The following is an 18,838-nucleotide window of genomic DNA, read 5'->3' as shown; positions in this document are numbered from 1 at the left end:
TCAATTTCTATTGCTTCTGTTCCAAGTCTGACAAAGCATGACTGTCTCAAGGTATCTCCTTAAGGATTTTGGTAATGCAAGTTATTAGAATGCTTTGCTCTTGTTATATGGGAGATATCTCTGGCTGTTCTGGTTTAGGTGGGTGAGATACCACCAGCATGTGTGCTTGCTATGCTGAGGCTGTTGAACAGGGTGCTCTGGTTGTGTTTGGTAGCTGTTACTGGCTGGGCCGTCGTCCTCTAAGCATTACATGGTTACCAAAGTGTTGGTAAAATAATAACAATTTTGGCTTGCTTCCCTCTATTTGAACCTCTCTGAGTTCTGTCAGGGTTACCTTTTTCTTCTAGTGGTTGTTCCCTGTGCAATATAAACTTGCTCTCACACTTACTTCTTTTTCATTTCCCATTTTGGGGAACTTCCATGAGAAGTTCCATGTTTTTCTCCGTTTTGTCAATATGAGAGAAAGTGCTGGAGCTGGAACTCAAAGACCATGAGAAATTATCTCCTGGGTTGGACCAGCTGGCTCAGGACTGTATTTCTGACTCCAGCAACAGCAGATACTGGGTGCAGAGAGCACCTGCTCAGCTGCTGTCAATAGTCTTTTCTCTGTGTAAGTACCCCCATCAAGCAGGACTGTTGTGCTAGGGATATAGAGAGTATGTCCCTGCCTAGTTCTTTTAGTGTCTATTTAGTCCTGGACCCTGTCTGTGACTTTGTCACCTTTTTAAACCTGCTGAGTGTGTTACCATGGAAATTCATGGCTTTGACTGGTTGTTTGCGGTGGTACTTAGTCCAATCTCCCACTGGTTTCTGTTAGTGTTTGTCTTGGTTATGCAGGATTTGGTGGATAAGAGTTCTTCATTCCCTTCTGATTTCATCTTCACAACTCTGAAGAACCTCCATCGTTTTCACACCCCAGCCTGCTCTTCTCCCAGCTTTTTTAGTCTGTCCTTTAAATAAAACCTTGAGAATGTGGGCTCTTACTTCAGTCCATTTACTTTGATATTGCTGTCACCAGTCTCATCCTGCAAGCTTGCTCTAGTTTTGGTCTCTTCCTTTTTCCTGCCACTTCTAGAAGCGCCTATTGCTCAGTTCTGAGCACTCTCTTTCTCTAAAGCATGCTAAAAATGCTTGTCCTGTTAACATGTGGTAGATAGCTCCCTCAGCATGACTGCAGCTATTCTATGGACTTCAGTTCTGTCTAGCATACTCTAGCAGAATGATCTTATTCTCTATGCCTGCTGCATCATTGCCTCTGTTTGGATTTTCTGGCTGGCCTTTGGTGAATTCTCAGTCAAATTCACACAGCTTCCCCCTGACCCAGCTTCCCATCAGTTGTTTTCCAGCTCTTACCCTTTGCCAATAACCTAGTGGTTTTCCTGATTCGTCTCCCATGACAGGTTGTTGTGTTCCCTCTTAGTCTGTACCCCAGGCATAGTTTTTTTTCTTTCAAGGATTCTCTTTGTGTTTTGGTGGGGTTGGTTGGTTTGTTCCTTTCCCTCTCAAGCAGAATTCTGCTGCTACTGATGTGCTCCTTATCCAGCCCTCTTACTTATACTCCTCTTCCTGGTATGCTATGTATGATGGGCACTAAGTGTTCATCACTTCTGAGTTTGTTCTTTGGAGAAAAAACTCCTCAAGGCAAGTGGTTGGTGGAATTTTTCAGGGTGTTTTTTTGTTTGTTTTGTGGCATTTGTTTGATTATTGCTGTATTTAAATGTGTGAAAACACTTTTATTCCATAATTTACCTCCATAACATGCTGAGTGCAGCTTTACCTTTCTTCCTCAAGGTATGTGTATTTGTCCATCATGAAACAACACATGTTCCATTTCAAGTCAACATCTGTAAAGAACAAGCTCCATAAGAATGAATATGGTTTGCTTTGATTCTAAAGCTGCATATACAGCCACTGTTTAGGGGCTGGCACACTTTGTAGCTGGGCTGAACAACAAGCAGAGGCAGGACAATTGCTTTTCAGGGTTTGCCATACTCAGTGTTTTATCAGTGGGGTTTTGAGACATTCTCAGTCTGTCTTGGCAGCTGGAAGATCCTAATGGTTAATGAATGTGTTTATTCTTACTGCTGCTGAACAGTGTGTTGCCAGCATGCCTTTGAGAAATGAATAGCTTTTGTTCTTGCTTTAAAACAATAGTCATGGTGGTGGAGTTTCCTTTTAGTTTCTGTTAAATGTAAAAATAAAAGCATGAGTATTGCTGCATTTATGTATAGGGAGAAATATTTCCATATTGAAGCCAAGCTTATTTAAATTTATAGCATTGTGTACAGCAGGGACCCTTTAGTTTAGTGCCTCTTATCTGTGTTACCTTTTATATCCCGCAGGAAGGTGTGTGTAGGCTGAAATCAAAGCAGGAGACCTTAACCTAATAAACAATGACATTCCAATGGAAGTGCACTTTCCAGCAGTTTTATCTTTGTTAGCTTTGACATTCCCAACTTTATCCCAATCTTTATTTGCTGTGTATGGCTAAGCCAAGTTTTCTCCCACCTTACTTCTCCAATATATTTTCAAATGCCAGATTTAAGCAGAATTTCCTACCAAGGAAGGTAACATGCTGAAGATATTGGTGTTCCGTGCACCCAAAAGTGCAGGTGGAGGTTGAGCCCCCTGATGTCATCTCTCTGGGAAGACAATTCAATGGTTGGTCCACCTCACAGACAGGCTTGGCCAGTGCCTGGTGTGGCAGAACTGAAGGAACACCATTTCCACTTCAGTCTTGTCAGTGTAATGATTTTTCCTGCATAACAGGGTTCTTTTGGGTAGTGTTGAATGATCTGATTGTTCACACCAGTTCTCCTTTATAACAAAGGAAGAACTGTGATTATGTTCTGTGCAGCTTCCCCACCCTTGCCCAAATCCTTTGAAACTTCTGGGGAGAAGAGACTTTTCCTTTCCCAGCGATGAAGCTGAATTTGTTCAGGGGAAAGGAGATGGGAGTGGGAAGAAAAGCAAACTCTTAATCTTCTTCCTTCCTATTCCTATCCCTGCTCTTAGATGTGCATGTTTGAATGAGTCAATATATCAAATGGCAGACAACTGACGTGACACTTGGTATTACATGGAGAATACAGTGAGAATCCTTGTTTGGGTGCTTTTTTCTTCTCCATGGGCTGGACTTTTCATTCAGAATTCCTTTTCCATGATTCAGTGTGCCCACTTGGCCACCATAAATACTACCTGCCTTTCCATGGTGTCCCACCTACAAAAGGTGGGAAGTCCAGTTGAGATTTATGTGTGCAAGTGGGAAAGGTGCGGTGGCAAGACTGAATTACAGATCAGCTGAAGGCTGCCCAAAATGGACATACCTGAAGTTGGCATGAGGTCTTTCATTTTTCCATGGTAGAGGGAATATTTGTGCAGTATTTTCCATGTTTGAAGGCAGAAGAACCACTGCTGAACCTACTTTGGTTAAAGGTGTGTCAGGACTTGCAATTCCAAAATCATGTCATGCCAATCCAGTTGCAGAAGCTGCCGTGGCTGTTCGAGGAGTCTGAGTTTTAAAGGTATGATACAGCTTTCTTGTTGAAGAGCTTTCCTTCCAGCAGTTCAACTTTACAGCCAGCAGTGAGACTTCTGGTGTGTAGGGTGCTAAGGCACATCTTTCCCTTTGGGTATCTCATTGAATTGGGAGGACTGTGATTTTTCTTTCTTAGAAGTGATTTTCTTTGCCCTAGAAGCTAATCACACATTACACATTAAAACACATGTACTGTGTGTGTGCAGTGCTAAGTAGCAGTAGTATTTGTAATACTTCAGTATAATTAGCCACATTCTGGGCACCCTAGAACTGAAATTAAATAGGAATGTGGTGAGTTGTGGTGTTTTGCTTGTTACAGGTATGTGTGCTGAGTCAGTGTGAAATAGTATTCAAGAAATACTTGTAATTCTGGGCTCCAGTTAGTACTTAATGCCTGTTCTGTGTGGGCCTACAGAGGTCAAATGTAGACGAGGCCCTCAGTGCCATGGGTTAGTGGTGGACGTGGCAGTGCTGGGGAACGCTTGGACTTAATGGTCTTAAAGGTCTTTTGCAACCCAGTTGATTCTGTGATTCCATGATCTACTGTAAAAGCATTTAGGGGAAGACCATCTCTCTTGCTTCCATCCCTGGAATATGATTAGGCTTTAGGCATGGGGTCTGCTGAGAAAGGGGAATCCTAATGGAGTCACGGCCTCTTGGCTGGTTGTTGAACTCGATTAGGTGACTTTTCTTGGGAGGAATTTCCAGAATTTTCTCAGCCCAATGGAATGGGATGATTTCTCACATTATGGAATTGCCTATTTCTTATCGTTTTAAAAAACAAGGGAGATCCTGAATGCACTGAGAATTTTAAACAGGGCACTTCCTACTCAAATAGTAGAAAATGGAATGAATGCTCTTTCGTGTGACAGTACATGTACTGTAGAATTTTATGCCATTTTGCATACAGGGATACAGAATTTGACTCGTACTTACTGATACTGCTTTCTGGGAAGGGATGCAGGCTTTCAGACTATGTTCCCTGTGCATATATGCATCACACAAAGCAAAATCAGCACTCCAGATTCACTGATACTTGGCATGGAATAGCCTTGAGTTGATGAACTTTAATTTCTTGTGTTCCATGTGGCTGGACTTTAGCCTCCAACTGTAACTGTGTTGTGCAGAGAACCTTGCTTTATGTAACTATTAGGGAGCCAGCACTGGAACTGACCATTTTCAGGTACTGTGAGCTTTTCTTAAAGTCATTTACAGTTTATTTTTGGCCATTTTCAAACATTTTTTTGTTTTATTTTTTAGGTTTCTTTGGTTTAAACCTTAGACAGCAAAGTGTCAAGGGGAAGTTCAGTATGAGTGTAGGAGACGGGACAGGATTGAAAATCAGGGAGAGGGAATAGGTGGCTCCATGAAGCAAAGTAGTAGGCTGCTTCGTTCTTCCTGCTTTCTCCAGAGTTTCCTTGTTTCTCTCATCTGTTTTAGTCACTGTGCTCTTACCCACTTCCTTTTCCTCAGAGGGTTGTGGCAAGTTAAGATGTTTCAATTCTGCTGTGGGAAATGAAAGGATCTGCCCGAGAGTGACTGCTGAGGCTTTGTTGGTTCAGTTTGTTGCTCAGGAAGGAGGGGATGTTTGGACTGCCCCTTTGTGAGCATCAGCAGTGGAGGGGGTGTGATACAATCTGATGCCTAAAGCTTGTGTTTGAACGTTGCCAAGCAGCCCAGCACTTCCCCATGGTCACACCTAGACTGTCTTTGTGCTGCTGGACGCTCTGTTTCCGCATGGTTCAGGGTAGGGTTGGCTTCATGGGAAACTGGCTTACAAAATGTCATTTGTGGCTTAGGGGTTGGGGTAATAAGGCACTTCTTACGCGAGGTGGCAGTATCTACTGCCAGCAGGTCCCATAGAGTCCTGAAGTCCTTTTCACCTTGAAAAGGGAGCTCTGCTTGAAAACAAACCAATAAACCCATAAAGATTGAGGATGATTTGGGCTAGAATTCAGACAGGCCAAAACTATTTTGTGTTCTGTGCAATGAGTGTACTGATAAGCTCTGTTGTACTGTGTTTCTAAGAACTCCTGCAGATACCAGGCTTGGAGATCTGTAATGTTTGTTTTGACTGTGTTTTGTGTATGGGTTGGTTTCCTTGGTTTGCCATGTTGTCATGTCAGTGTCCTTCCATGTGTGTCATGTGTCCCATGCTACCCCTTGTTCCTTCTCTTTGTTTTAGGCTCTTTTCTTTGAATTTATCACTATGTTTTATGTGAAGTTGATGTGGAAATTGAGGAGGTGCTGCTTCTCTATCTGTCAAGCTAGGTTTCATTTCTACAGTAAGATATGGCTATTTAGTCATAGCCCTGAAAAGATGAAACCCCAAAGCCTGGTAGGGAATGGAGTTTGACAGGTAAGCTGCTCTAGGTGACTGTGTTGTTTGGAATGAGATCTTCAGATCTGTCTGCCTGTGGTTCATGTTGAACTTAGCTTGAGCTGAAGTTAGTTCAGCTGAAGTTGAATTGCTTGGTCATGACATGGTGACATAGTTCCACCCATCCAAACAACGCTGACACCTAAATATATATTTAGCACTGTATGAGAAGTGACCTAATGTATTGTGTGGCTGTCTGAGTGCAGGATGAGAATGGCAGTGGGTGATAACCCCCTACTCAGCACCTTACGATGTGTGTGATGTTACGTGCACACAGGGGCAGTAGCAGTCCTTGAAATGGTGTAAACCTTCCACAGAGTCAGCTCCTATTGTTTTAGACTTATCACTCCACTTTCTGTTTGATCAGCTCCTTGCTCACTTGTCAGCAGAGAAGGGCTGTAAGTGTACATCTGAAAATACTCAAGTGTTCTCTTGGCCTCATGTGGTTGTCCTAAAATTATGCCTCTTTCTCCCTGCCCAAAAAATAGAAGTAAAATTAAATAGCCACCCTCACTTCAGTCGCTACACTGAGAAGTTAACTAACCGTGTTTAGTGCATTTTGTATGGCCGGAGATGTTGGCTAGAGGAAAGGGGAACTGATGAAATACTCAAAGGTATCCAGAGCAGCAAGTGGAATAAAAATTCCTCCTAGGAAATGCAAGCAAGCTCAAACAACCAGTGGGACTGTAGTGGCTGTCTGAAGTTGGGAGAGAGGTGGTGGAGTGGCTTAAGGTGTTCAGAGAAGGGCAAATACATCCAATGGATCAAAAGATATGGACAAGCTAATAAATGATCCAAGAGAATCAAAAATGCAAAGACAGCTCAGCTGGAGTGTTCTGCCCAGGTTTGCATCTTCTGTGTTGAAAAGAATGCATTAGAAACTGAAGCAACAAAATCATCGGCACAGAAGTCTTTCAAAGAACTTGGTTTAATCTCATTTACAAAACACAGAGAGGCTGAGGAGAAGTAATGTCCAACACTCCTGCAGAGCAACTTCCTTATTTCCTGAGGAACAGGGCATGGAGACCTATTTTGCCCAAAAATAGGTGAGATGGGATGTTCATGCATGTGCTGCATTCAAGCTAAGAAGAGAGCAAAGCAGTGGCACATGTTACTTGCAAAAAAAAATGCAAAAAAGAATGAACAGATTTTTTTAGTTTATATGTAATTATTTCTGAGTAGTGCTGAAAGCTGCAGAGTGCAGAGCTCTGCAATTTGCAAGAGCCTTAGCAAATCTTTCTTCTCCTTCCTTTCAAAAGCAGGATGTGGAATGACCCACACTTTAGTAAGAATCATGAGTTCATCATTCATTTCGCTGTTTAAGTTGCTTGCAATTTGCTTGTAGAAGTTTCTGTTTCCAAGGATGTCCAGAAAACTGCAAGTTTAAAATAGCTTAGACTACAAACCCCAAAATCCATGATGGAGCAACTTACAAGGACGTGGTTCAACTGTATTGTGTTGTTATTTTTATTAATGATGAGTGATTGTCTTAAACTTTTATGGTTCAATAAAATGAAGGTGCCACTTCACGAAGGACAAGAGGAAGTGCAATAGTTTTCTGTCTGTTGGACATCAGTTAACTTAATCATAAAGCACAGGTGATGTCCTAGGAATTCTTAGTAGAGAATTTAATTAACTTAGTTGAGTATCTTTGCAATTTTAATCAGAAATAGTAATAAAAAGTGTTTGGAAGCACAGTCAGGGTCTTCTATACAGTGTAACTGTGTTTCAGGATGTGGGATGGCTTTAGTCTGAGTACCTTTTCATAATAAGTGCCTGCATCTCAGAAAAGTGAAGGGGAAGGCAATGTAATTGTAGCACTGAGAATATTGCTGTGATTTAAAGGGTGAACTGACGTTTAGTCATACAGAAGTGTAATTACAGAGGCCTGTTTTTCTCAGTAGGCAATTACATCAGAGCTTGCTCTCATTTCCTGCTGTATACAGGGGTTTAAAATTGCAATAGTAGTTAATGACAATAGCATCATGAGAAGTTGCCTTTCCAGTTACTCATTAATATCTTTTCCAGTTGTTTACGCCTTTTGAATTGCTTAGAAACTCAGTATTTGTTATATGGTAGAGTAGAAGAATTGGCTAGGTTGACTTGTATTCCACAATAAATCTTATTTCTTTACTGGCTGTCCTTCATGTTTCATTGGATTTCTTTTCCACAATAAACTGTAGGGGTTTCTTTCGTGTGTGTGCATGTGTGGGGTTTTTGTCCTCCTCAAATTTTGTTGGTAACTTCTTTTGCATTCCGTTTTTTTGCTACTTTTTATGGTGCAGCAAACCAGATTACTTCTCTTTATAGAATTATTTGCCTGAAATATTCTCTTTTCATCTATAAAGTCCATCCATTTCTTTTAAAATACTAATTAAAAGCAGAAAGATGCTAAAGGTTTGAATTTTCCAGACCTTTTTATTTCCTTGTTCCCAAGAAGACCACCTCAGCCAGGCTGTGTAGACTTTTCACAAGAGGAGAACTAACATTTCAGCCAGAGAAACCCCAACCACAAAACAACCCCAACAAAAACTCCCACCCAATATTCTTGACAGTGAAAGCGGTTGGGTAATCCAGAGGTAGATAAAACCCCTTTATGTCTACGCTTGTACACACAAATGTCTTTGAGTGTTCAGTTGATGTCACACTGGCTGTTAGATGATGAGCTGGCTTTTCTGAACTTGGATGGTTGCAGGGACTAGGGTGGATGTTGTAAGCAGTTAAAGAGGTAGCCAGGGAGGAGGAAAGGTTTGTCTTTACAGGTTAGCTCTCAGCTTTCGAAACGTAGGAAATGGATCCTGATTCTCTCTGTGAGTTAGTAGTCCTCTGAGAGGACTGCAAAGACTTCTTCAAGTGATGTGTGAAGGCTGACTGTCACAGTGCATGAAGCTCCATAAAAATAGTCTTGCTGCACATCTGGGTACCTAATCCTACCAACTTTTGCACATCCACTTCTGCAGTGAGGTTCAGGAGACATTTTCATAGCACAGAATGGTTGGGCTTGAAAGGGCCCTCTGGAGGTCAGCAGGTCCAAACCCTGCCAAGGCAGGGCCACCCAGAGCAGGTCACACAAGAACATGTCCAGGAGGGTTTGAATGTTTCCAGAGAGGGAGACTCCACAACCCCCCTGTGCAGCCTGTTCAGTGCTCTGACACCCTCAGTGTAAAGAAGTTCTTCCTCATGTTGAGGTGAGACTTGTTGTGTGTTAGTTTATGGCCATTGCTCCTCATCCTGTCGCTGGGCATCACTGGAAAGAGTCTGTCACCATCCTGGTACCCACCTTTGAGATACTGAGCTGCACCGATGAGATCCCCTCTCAGCCTGCTCTTCTCCAGACTATGTACAACAAATAGCAGAACAGCCTGAGTGAAAGCAGAGAATACCTGCTGATAGGTAATGGCAGACTCTTTCAACCATAAAGTATAATGCAACTTCCCTAAGTGGATTTTAATCAACAGCATCTTCAAAGGATATAGTCAGGAGATCAACAGTATGAGTTCATCTTTGTGCCCTCTGCCCTATTGTCTGATAGAATAGTAATACTCTGGATGTCTAGTGCTTGGGATGGTGTTTAAGACAGTGCAGTTTCTGGATTAGAAAGATAAAAACATCAGGGAATGGATGGTGTATAGAAATGTGTTACTTCCCCATTTTGCTCTCCTTTCTGTCCCCTGACAGAGGTTAAGTTCCACTGGCTTGCAGTGTAATTGCAGATCTGCATGAGTCCTGCAATAATGAGTTTCTCTCATATGAAAATAGGTGTCTTTTGTCAGGGAGCAGAAAAGCAGGGGGGCTGCATTTTAGCCCTGTGAAAAGCTGAGTGTGACCACAGGCTGGGAAGGGCAGGATCCTTGTCGCCAGAGCCCAGGCCCTTTATTTCTGAACCAGGCGAAGGTACGGATAAAAATTGCTCTCCAGTGGTCATGAGGCAGATGCCAGGGACTGAGTGGGTCTGCAATCAATCCAGGGAGCCCAGGCAATGAGTCACTGTCAGCGGGGGACAGACCTATCCTACAGCACTGCACAGGGCAGGACCAAAGGGGCTTGGGTTGAAATGGCCCTCCTGGGTGCTGACGGGGGTCCAGTTACAGAACTGGTTGAAGATGGCGCTGCATTGCACAGCATGTGAGCAGCCTTCCTTACTGCTTGCTATTCCAAAGGAGACTTAGACAGCTGTTTCCTGTTTGTGGATAGGTGATATGGGGGAGCACTTTTGGTGTTCTTTTCTTATTGTCCTACCATGGAAATGAGCAGACTGATGAACTAAGTATTTATGGAAAAGATACCACAGGTTGCTCAGTTTCTTAATAATTATTTGGCAAGACATTGTAGTTAATTTGTTATGATAATTAAATGTATGTATTTAAATTCTCATGCCTGGTTTGGGTATTCACACACAAAAATCTTCATTGTAGAATAACATAAGGTTGGAAGGTACCTCTGGAGCTCATCTGTTTGAATTTCTGCTCGAAGCAGATCTTCTAAAGTGAGTGCTCATGGCCTTGTTTAGTGGAGTTGTCAATCCTTCTAGAGATGGCAGATTTCCTGCTCTCCCTTGTTCCCACGTTTAGCCATCTTCACAGTAAAAAAAAAGGGTGGGTTTGGGTTTGTTGGGGTTTTTTTTGCTGCATTTGAATTTTCAGTTAAAATTTGGCAGCTGCTTCTTGTCCTACATTTAAATCTTCCATTTGAATTGTGCCATGATGACTGTCAGAATCCATTTTTAACACTGGGTGTAAGCTCAATACACGTGTGACCCTGAAGGACTGACAGCACAGTACACAGGTCGAGATAGTGTCAAAAGGTGCCCTAAAATTCTTGCAGCCAACTTTACCAGTGTGTTGTAGGTGTGAACTGTGACACTGCTCCTCTTGCAGTCCTGGATTTCTTGAGAAAACTGTGCCAGCAGCAAAGCAAAAGCTCAGGGGTGGTCAAAGACCTAGTTAAGGAAATACATAATGCTTGGAAGCTGGAAAGAATCTGTCAAGTAGAACATCAAAAAGATAAACTTGTATATGCCCTAATCCTTTCTTCATGCCCTTGTCTTGGTCAATGCTCACTTATTCTCTATTTCACCCCACTTTGTTCTTCAACAAATGTGTCCTTGCTTCCAGAGGTTGTATTTTACTCCTTTTTTTTTTTTTGTCCCTAGGAGTATGCCCTTGTGTTTTCTGCTAGTAAATATGCTATTTGGGGATAAATTCTGCTAGTCATATCTTCTAAAGAGATTAGTGTCTGCCTGTTCTTCACATGTGGAAAAATCTGATATCAGTCAAACTGGCATCTTTGCTAGCTTGTATAGTACTCACTTGAAAGTAACTAACAGTGATTGTCTTTTTTCTCTTACCAGATGTGTGCAATAGCACTAATCTTCCTGAAGTTGAGATCATCAGTCTACTGGAAGAGCAGCTGCCTCATTATAAGCTAAGAGCAGATACAATCTATGGTTATGACCACGACGACTGGCTTCATACACCTCTCATTTCCCCTGATGTGAATATTGACTTAACAACTGAGCAAATAGAAGAGACCTTGAAATACTTCCGTAAGTCAAAAATTCGCAAATGGTACTGAATAAAAGTGCTATTTCTGTCACCTTCTCTGAAGCATTTGTGCGATTCTGTTACAACTGTGGAAAGCAAGAGATCTGGTTGTGATTTGCTGCTTTGGTCTTCAAGCAATTTGGTGGTCTTTGTGGTAGACAGAAAACAAAGGAAACATTTAATCAAGGGCAGCAATTGCACTTGTAATTTGTGCATGCACTTCATGTTATCAAATACTGGTGAAACTGAAATACTTTTTGCTTGTGATCTCTCTGGCAAGAAACTGAGATTTCTGTATCTATTCAATGTAGAAGGCTTAGACCTGTTTCCATATTTGCTTTGTTTGAACATGTTCTCTGCCACATTGCACTGTTGTCTGATGGCGCTGTGTGCCAGCATCACAGCATGAGATCAACTAATTTTCTGCAGCTTAGGCTTCTAGAGAAGACTTGTGAAGAAACAAACTGAACGTTTGGGTTGATTTGGTTTGTCCCTTTCTTTTGTTCATATTCACACTATTGGACAAAAAAATACCTTTTTGTGCCTGGAAGGAAAGTTTGTAGACTTGTGACCACCTTGGTTTTTCTTTCTTTTGTTTCAGTTGTAGATTAATGGACAGTGAATGTATCCGTGTCTCTCTTTGGATTCTTCCACTGTGGATATTGGCTTAGCTGTACAGTTAGAGAAGATTGATCATCTGGTTGCTGATTTATCAAGTACTTTATGATTAAATTAGTCTTTTTCTCTTCTCCCCACCTCCCCAAATGGTTTCAGGTGAAGGTGCAATTTTGTTGCTCCTCTGGATGCGTTGCATGTTAGAATAGTCTGCAGAACATCAAACCAATAGGTTATGTGCTAAAGCTATAGTAGTTAGACTATACATACATTATAGTAGTAGATAGATTTAAGTAGACTTAGTTGAGGCACTGTGGAGCTCTGAAGAGATGAGTTACAGGACTCATCACAAATCTTTGCAAGAATTGCTTCGTTGCATTTTGGAGCACCTGAACAATTCATTTTGTAGGGAGCAAGGCTGGTAAAGAAAAGCATTAAGAATATGAAGAACTGAGTTTCTGACTTTAGTACTTCAACAGAAGGCATGAAGTATTTTAGTAGATAGTTTACATATGCAGTCTGCACAAAACTAGTGTGTGTGGGGGAGAGAGGCAAGTTGAGGTTGGTCTGTGGAATCAGTTGTACTACAACTCCTTGTTTTGTGTCAGTCCATTAGTGCTATTACAATGGTGGCAGAAGCTGGCTTAAGGAAATGTTTTGAAATGTCAGGTTTCCTAAGTCTTTAGTAACAGGATTAGTCCTGTCTTGTAAATAAGATTGTGCAGGTGAACTGTTGCAATAGCAACAGGAACATGTTAGGCTAGTGGGACAAGGAGGTAAAAATCCATGTGGGAGCATCCTGACTCTCCCACGAGATGCCGGTGAGGCATGTCATATGCAGTGGTGCATGCCTGTTAGGATGGATACAGAATGAAGTTACATGCAACAGAATGAGATAGCAGTAGCTGCCTGGAACTGTGAGTACTTAAACGATTTTATCCAGCTTTTACCTTACAGACATAGTGACTGCAACCTTACCATATTGCTTGATTGAAGGTTTCATCCAGTCAACTGACTTGAATGGAAAAATTTTGCTTGTAATTCCTGCCACAACATATGTTTTCTGCTTTTATTGGGAAATAACTGCTTGAAGAAGAGGAACTGAGCAAGGAGAGCTTCTATAAGGAAAAGTCGATTCCTTACTACTTACATGCAGACACTTGTGTATAGATAGTAGTTTTAGAAGTTTAAGCAAATTTGGATTGAGCCTTAGACTGATACCTGGGAAACTGAGATCTCTGATTTTACCCTTGTTCAGTTACTGTGAACAAGTCATATAATGCATCTACATGATATCTAGACATTCAAGGCCAGGCTGGATGTGGTTCTGGGCAACTTGATCTAGTTGAAGATGTCCCTGCTCATTGCAGGTCCTTGGACCAGATGAGCTTAGAAGGTCCCTTCCAACCAAACTATTCTATGATTCTGCGAGGTGTAAGATCATAAAACTTTGTCATGGTTGGAAATGATGGCATTGATTGTAAATGCTGGTTTATAGAAAATGAGCTGTCAAAGTAAAAGTATGTTGGCAGACTTTTAACGTGTGCCATCACCACTTGGCAAAGTGCTTTCCGTGGTGTGGCTGCTTGCACAATGATTCATATTGGGTGCTGCAGTTAAGGCACTCCTGTACCTGTTTAGTTTGTGTTAAAAACCTTGACACCAGGGTAAGCAAATACTGTAACTTGTCTCTTGGAAAGCTTTAGGATTCACACATTTATGCTATGTTCAAGTCAGTATCTGTGATTTAAGAATTCTGTGGATGTAGTGAAGCTTAATAAGTAATAAAAATGAAATTTCAGAATCTGTCAGAATTTTCTTTAACCGAAGGAAGAATTCATTGATTTTGCTGCAATACAAAAGGAATCCTTTCGTCAGAATTAAAGTGTACTACAGATACACGTTGTTGTTGTATCTTCTTCAAGCTTTTAGAGATGCTCAAAGATAATTAAAATAAAATTGGTACTTGAACTTGAGGCTTGAACAGGCTTGTCAATAGGGAACTTGTGATACTGCATACCTATTTGTGCTTTTTAGTTTCTGAATAATACGTTTATCATAGAATAGTTAGGGTTGGAAAGGACCTTAAGATCATCCAGTTCCAACCCCCCAGCCATGGGCAGGGACACCTCACACTAAACCATGCCACCCAAGGCCTCATCCAACCTGGCCTTGGACACTGCCAGGGATGGGGCAGCCACAGCTTCTCTGGGCACCCTGTGCCAGAGCCTCAGCATCCTGACAGGGCAGAACTTTCTTATATCTAACCTGAACTTCTCCTGTTTCAGTTTGAACCCGTTACCCCTTGTCCTGTCTCTACAGTCCCTGATGAAGAGTCCCTCTCCAGCATCTTTATAGGCCCCCTTCGGATACTGGAAGGCTGCTATGAGGTCTCCACGCAGCTTCTCTTCTCCAGCTCCCATGTTCTCAGCCTGTCTCCATATGGGAGGTGCTCCAGCTCCTGATCATCCTCGTGGCCTCCTCTGGACTTGTTTCAACAGTTCCACGTCCTTCTTATGTTAAGGACACCAGAACTGTATGTAATACTTCAAGTGAGATCTCACAAGAGCAGAGTAGAGGGGCAGGATCACCTCCTTCAACCTGCAATTATATCGTTATATTTAATGAGAGGCTCTTTGTTTGTTTGGCTAGATCCAGGTGTCTCCAAAGACAGTTATCTGTGAAAGAATCCACATCACTTGTAGTAACAGTATTCTCTACTTTGAGTTCATCTGCATTTGCATTTACTCCCAAGAGAGAATCCATGAGAAATGTTACTTCCAGGAGTGAGCCAATATCTAAGCAACTGGCAGGTATATTGCTGTCCTTGAAAGCAGCAGCACTAAAATGAACAAGTTTTCTGAAGAGCTGGTAGGTGTTTGAAGTGGTGTATTTTGAAGCTGTTGAAGTGTACAGATGCATTTTCATTCCATTAAAAAAGTAGATAAGCAGCAACTGATGCTCACACAGTCTTGTTTCACTGTGACTGAACGGGTACTGTTCCAGGGGACACAGAGTGCTGGGTTTCCTTTTCACTATAGGAAGCATATGACAAGGGTACACTTGAATTTAGGAAAACAGTCAGTCATTTTTGAGTGAAAAGAGAAATTCTCTCTTCCAGATTGCAAAATGAAAGGAGCGTAAATGCTTCTAATAGGGCACTGTCTTAATGGACCTCTCCGGTTTGGTTCGTGATTTTTGTTGATTGCTTCGTTAAGTCTCCTTTGGTACATCCAAGGAGATGATACATCCATCTTTAATAGAGCATAATGACATATTAGACCTACTGTAAAGGATGCATGAGGTACGACTGTTCTCAAAAGTAACTTGATATTCACAAAATACCATCTGGTCTTGTAGTCTGTTATTTCTCCTTAAAAAGTGAAAACAAGCATTGAACATGTACTAAAAGGTAAGCACAAGGGTGGATAGATGGAGAGATAGCTTCAATGCAGAGATGGAGTAGGGAAGCTACTGTGGTCTGGGAAGGTTTTCAGTAAAATGAAGCATCTTCTGCAGCTTGTGTATAATGGGAAACTAAACTAATTTGATTGCTGAGTTCCAGACTAGCAGTCTGTGCAGACTAAAAGTCTGTGCAAAGCAAGTATTTATGCCTTGTTCCTTTCTTGAATGCCCCAGTGCTTGTATGCCAGTGATGTGCACTTAATACGGACTCTTTCCTGGTTCTCTAGTCTACTGAGCTTGTTCTGAACCATGTCTAGTGTTTACAGCTGAGTCTTCAACTAAACCAGCAATGAGATTTTTGAGGTGTGAGTGCATATGGTGACTTCAGTAGTGACCCAAAACTTAGGTTCTCTGTCAGTACACCAAATTTGCACATTAGTTTTTCTTAGTATGCAAATGAATTATGGTTTTTATTACTGTCTGTTCTTGTAGGCTTTATTATAGATTCTATGTAAGTTGTAATATAAATCATGAAATCATAAAATCATGCTACAGGACTATAAAAATTATCTAAAATCACATCTTAAATGCCACCTTTGAATTTCTTAAATTCTTTGTGACACTTGGATGGTCAGGAACTCCTCATCAGGGACTGTAACGATAGGACAAGGGGTGATGGGTTCAAGATGAAACAGGGGAAGTTCAGGTTAGATCTAAGGCAGAAGTTCTTCCCTGTGAGGGTGCTGAGGCGCTGGCACAGGGTGCCCAGAGAAGCTGTGGCTGCCCCATCCCTGGCAGTGTTCAAGGCTGGGTTGAACGGGGCTTGGAGCAACCTGGTCTAGTGTGAGGTGTCCCTGCCCGTGGCAGGGATTGAAACTGGATGAGCTTTAAGGTCCCCTCCAACCCAAACCATTCTATGACTCTATAATGATATTTTAGTCTTAACAGTTGCAAAGCCTTGATTTCTGCAAAATGATGGTTGTTGCTCTCTTGGTGTTTTGCAGTAACAAGGACTGCTCTGTCATTATCACTAGAATCTTGAGTACTTCCATCCTCTTCACTGTGGAAGGCAAACTTCATTTAGGTAAAACTGCCTCTGAAACACTGCAGGCTCATCGTGATGAGGCCAGTAATGTCTGCCATTTCCAGCAAGATGTTACACTGCCTAAACTCATGTTCATAAAATGCAGGATATGCATCACAAGTAGAAATGGTGATCTTGCGTAGTGTGAATTGAGTTGATTTGTCTGTAGTGGGAAAGAAGACTGCCAAAGGAATGTTTGGATCCTTTGTCTTAAATCTCCCCCCTACAGCCTACATCAAAACCTCTAGGCAGAGTGTTGATTGCAGGTGGCTATTTCATTCCTATGGGATTTCTTTTATGCAGCTCACTGCTTTTGATTGGTATTCAGATGGCTTGACAACAAGAGCTATGCTTGGAATTTTAAAATCTATTGTTTGACTTCTAGCAGTGCTCTTTTAAGCTTCACCAGTCTTGCACACTGGATGTTGTGTTGTATCTGTTCTTTATGCACAAGTGAGGTTTGAATTTGGAGCTGACACAGCAGTTTGCCCAAGACTCTGGGTTTTGCCGTGGCAGCTTGTGGGGTCAGGGCCTAAGATCATGTGGGGACTCCTGGGAACCCCCTGAGGAACTGCTGCTGCCAGGTATGGGCAGGGCAAGAGGAGCCACTCAGATGGGGCTAGAAGAAGCTCCAGTGGCTTCTGAGGAGCTGTGAGCTGCTCCTCATCCAAGGGTGCTTAGAGTCTTTGATGCAGCTGTTGCTAGTTAGGGATGGTCAAACACCTTTGTAGCTGGTGTTGGGAGAGCCCCATGTAACAGCCAGGTCTGGAGCACAGCTCCCAGAGACAGTCAACAGATGCAGCAGTTTGTGTGGAAGGTGCAAAGAAGGGATCCTCATCTGAGTTTGGAACAGGCTAGATCTTCAGATACGGTGGTGATGTGCTACAGGGTCCACTCCCCAGGTTTTGAGTCACCTGTCCCTGTCAGGGCAGACACCTTAACCTGGGCAGAGCTTCAGATGGTTGATGCACCTCCTAGTGCAAGGTGTCCTTGCCCATAGGAGGGGGTTGGAACTGGAGGAGCTTTGGGGTCCCTTGCAACCCAAACCAATCTGCTGGGGAGTGCCTTGGGCCTCTCACTGAGCCTTTATGCTGGAGGTATGCTGCTGTTGAAGAGCTGTCACCAAGTGGAGAAGTGAAAAAAGGAAGTCAGCAGGCTGCACAGCATCAGGGAGAATGAGACACATGGGCAGGATCCAGGAGGAGTGGCTGGTACACCAGAGGACTGTGCTCCCATTCAGTGAGACCTTGACAGGCTGATAACATGAGAAAGAAGAGCCTTGTGCAATTGAACAGGGGGAAGTACAAAGTCCTGCATCTAGGGAGGAACAGCCCGTGTACCGGTGTATACTGGGGTCTGACCAGCTGGAAGGCAGCCTTGCGAAAAAGGACCTGGGGAGTCACGGTGGACAGCAAGTTGAACATGAGCCAGAAATGTGCCCCTGCTGCAAAAAGGCCAGTGGTATCCTGGGCTGTGTTAGGAGGAGCATTGCCAGCAGGTCAAGAGAGGTTGATCCTTCCTCTCTACTCGACACCAGTGGGGCCACACCTGGAGTGCTGTCAGTGACTGTCAGTGAGTTTTTCCTTGTTAGAAAAATAGGTCATAACTGCGCTACTGTAATGGCTTTGTCTATCCAATCAAGCATGATGTTAAGCTCAAGTTCATTTTACAACTGTTTTTGCTGTCTCCAGGAGAAATACAACCACAAACCAAAAATATAGATATTATAGTTTGAATTATTTTCAGGTGGTGAAGAGTTTACAGAATCTGTTTCAAGCTTTACTTCTTCATTTCCTGGTGCTAGATGGGATGTATTCTCTTAACTCTCCAGTTCTTGCTGTCATGGTCTCATTTACAGTGTATGTATGCCCAGTGATAGCTTAATTAAACTCTGCAGCTGTGGTGCTGCAGACCACATCAGTTTGGATTTGATACAAATGCAAATGTAGCACACTCCAGTAATCATTTGGGGGAAGGGAGAAATAATCCTTTCATGTAGAAAAGAGGTTTTTTTCCTGAAGTAATTTCATCTGTCTACCCCGTCTTTGGTGAAATCCTTTTGTTGCAGTGAGAGAACAGTTCGACTGTTCTCTGCATCAGAAGGATCTTTGTATATACCAGGTGAGGTCAGTGTGCCCTGAGAGTGTGCAGAAGGGACCAGCTCTGTCCCATCTGCAGGAGGTACCTGTACCTGTTTTGACAACCTGTTTTGCTAAGCAAAATACTACACTGGAAGAGATCTCTGACCTAAGTTGCAGAGCTCTTTGCTCTTA

General features: G+C 42.5%; 1 protein-coding gene across 1 annotated transcript in view; it reads left to right on the top strand.

Moving 5' to 3' along the window:
* TRAK1 (trafficking kinesin protein 1) overlaps positions 1-18,838 on the top strand; it is a gene marked incomplete at both ends in the record, with an annotated part of 107,369 nt that overhangs the window by 28,122 nt on the left and 60,409 nt on the right. Inside the window, one exon of the mRNA XM_080610232.1 lies at positions 11,269-11,463. Within this exon, the coding sequence (XP_080466358.1) occupies positions 11,269-11,463 (195 nt within the window). The remainder of the gene's footprint in view (positions 1-11,268; positions 11,464-18,838) is intronic.

This window comes from Psittacula echo (genome assembly GCF_963264785.1).
Source record: "Psittacula echo genome assembly, chromosome: 2".
Lineage (NCBI taxonomy): Eukaryota > Metazoa > Chordata > Aves > Psittaciformes > Psittacidae > Psittacula > Psittacula echo.
The sequence above is the reverse complement of the archived record's forward strand: the minus strand, read 5'-3'. Positions and strand labels throughout refer to the sequence as shown.